This window comes from Trypanosoma conorhini (assembly GCF_003719485.1).
Source record: "Trypanosoma conorhini strain 025E chromosome Unknown Tco_14.4_contig_01098, whole genome shotgun sequence".
In the NCBI taxonomy this organism is placed as follows: domain Eukaryota; phylum Euglenozoa; class Kinetoplastea; order Trypanosomatida; family Trypanosomatidae; genus Trypanosoma; species Trypanosoma conorhini.
In genome coordinates, this window is record NW_021705171.1 from 1,557 (window position 1) to 3,309 (window position 1,753).

At 62.1% G+C, this 1,753-nt stretch overlaps 2 protein-coding genes across 2 annotated transcripts in view, besides 1 other annotated feature; both read right to left on the reverse strand.

Annotated features, from left to right (window-relative positions):
- Positions 1 to 378, reverse strand: Tco025E_09399 (casein kinase 1; the record flags this gene model as incomplete). The annotated part of the gene is made up of 1 exon (XM_029376218.1): positions 1 to 378. A coding segment is annotated over one exon (378 nt), but the record flags the coding sequence as incomplete, so codon positions are not given.
- A 193-nt stretch (positions 379 to 571) lies between these two features.
- Positions 572 to 594: a microsatellite.
- Positions 595 to 782: 188 nt separating this feature from the next.
- Tco025E_09400 (casein kinase) overlaps positions 783 to 1,753 on the reverse strand; it is a gene marked incomplete at both ends in the record, with an annotated part of 1,302 nt that continues 331 nt past the window's right edge. Inside the window, one exon of the mRNA XM_029376219.1 lies at positions 783 to 1,753. This exon is cut by the window's right edge and continues 331 nt beyond it. Coding sequence (XP_029223718.1) covers positions 783 to 1,753 — 971 coding nt within the window.

The window sequence follows — 1,753 nt, forward strand, 5'->3', positions numbered from 1 at the left end:
GCTGTGAACAAACTCGATGCGCGCGATCATCTGCTCGGCCAGCAGCAGCGTGGTCTTCAGCGAGAGTTTCCTACCACAGAAGCTGAAGAGGTCCTCGAGTGAGGGCCCCAGCAGATCCATCACCATCACGTTGAACTCGCCCTCCACGCCGTAGAACAGGATGTTGGGGATGCCCACGACCCCACCGCCAGCGTTGAGAATGCGGTAGAATCGGGCCTCGAAGGCCAGCTGCGGGTGGCGCGTCTTCACCTGCTCCAGCTTGATGGCCACGGGCTCGCCGGTCTGGATGTTTGTGCCGCGGAAGATCTCGCCGAACGAGCCCGCCCCAATCTTCTGGCCGATGCGGAAGCGATTGCCCACACGAAGCTCCGCGCTCATCGTGTCTTGTGTCCTCCACTCCTACCTTGCTGGCAACAGGAGGAAAGGGAGAGGGGGAAAGACGGGCGGCACGCGTGCTCTGCGGGGGCAACGGGGGAGGCCCAACGGCTGGCAGGGGCGGGCGGCAGGGAAAAGCGAGGGGGGGGGGGTGGGAGACGGTCGCAGGAGGGAGGACCAGGAAAAGCAAACGGAAAAAAACAACAACAACAACAATAAATCGGCGGGGACCTCTATTCACTGCGTTGGCCGCCCCAGAACACCGTGCGTGCGTGTCTCCGCGCCCAGGGCAGGAGCACAGCATTCCACCTATGAGGTCGTGAAGGCCTCGACGAGAGAGCATGCAGGGCATCCAAACACGCTGTGCGGGCAATAAGCAGGCAGAGAGAGCCGACAGCACAAGTGGGCTACGCCTGCTCCACGTCCCCTCGCTCGCGTTGTTGTTGTTGCTGCTGCTGCTGTGGGTCTTGCTGGTCGGTGTCCCCCTCCTTCAGGCTCTCATGAATGCGCTTCAACGTCCAGTCGAACACGTAGTCCACGTGGTACCCTTCCCGGACGAAGAGCTCTCGGAAGAGCCGCTTCAGGTAGCTGTAGTCCGGCTTGTCCTCGAAGCGCAGGCTTCGGGTGTAGTTGAGGTACGCGGCGAACTCCGCCGGGAACCCCTTGCATAGCGTTTCTACGGGCGTCGTCTGCTTTCGCTCGGATATGCGAGAGTACTTTTCCTGCTTCGTGTGCGCCTTCAGGCCCTGCCACGGCAGCGAGCCCCGCAAGAAATACATCAGGACGTAGCCGATGCCCTCCAGGTCGTCACGGCGGCTCTGCTCGATGCCGAGGTGCGTGTTGAGCGAGCAGTACCGCGCCGTCCCGGTCAGGCTTTTCCCCTCCTTGTACGGGATGTGCTGGTGCGTGCGGGGGTCGCGATACTTCTTGGCGAGGCCGAAGTCTACGATGTAGACGTGGTGTCCCTTCTTCCCGGTGCCCATCAGGAAGTTGTCCGGCTTGATGTCGCGGTGGATGACGCTCTTGCTGTGAACAAACTCGATGCGCGCGATCATCTGCTCGGCCAGCAGCAGCGTGGTCTTCAGCGAGAGTTTCCTACCACAGAAGCTGAAGAGGTCCTCGAGTGAGGGCCCCAGCAGATCCATCACCATCACGTTGAACTCGCCCTCCACGCCGTAGAACAGGATGTTGGGGATGCCCACGACCCCACCGCCAGCGTTGAGAATGCGGTAGAATCGGGCCTCGAAGGCCAGCTGCGGGTGGCGCGTCTTCACCTGCTCCAGCTTGATGGCCACGGGCTCGCCGGTCTGGATGTTTGTGCCGCGGAAGATCTCGCCCGAAACGAGCCCGCCCCCCAATCTTCTGGCCGATGCGGAAG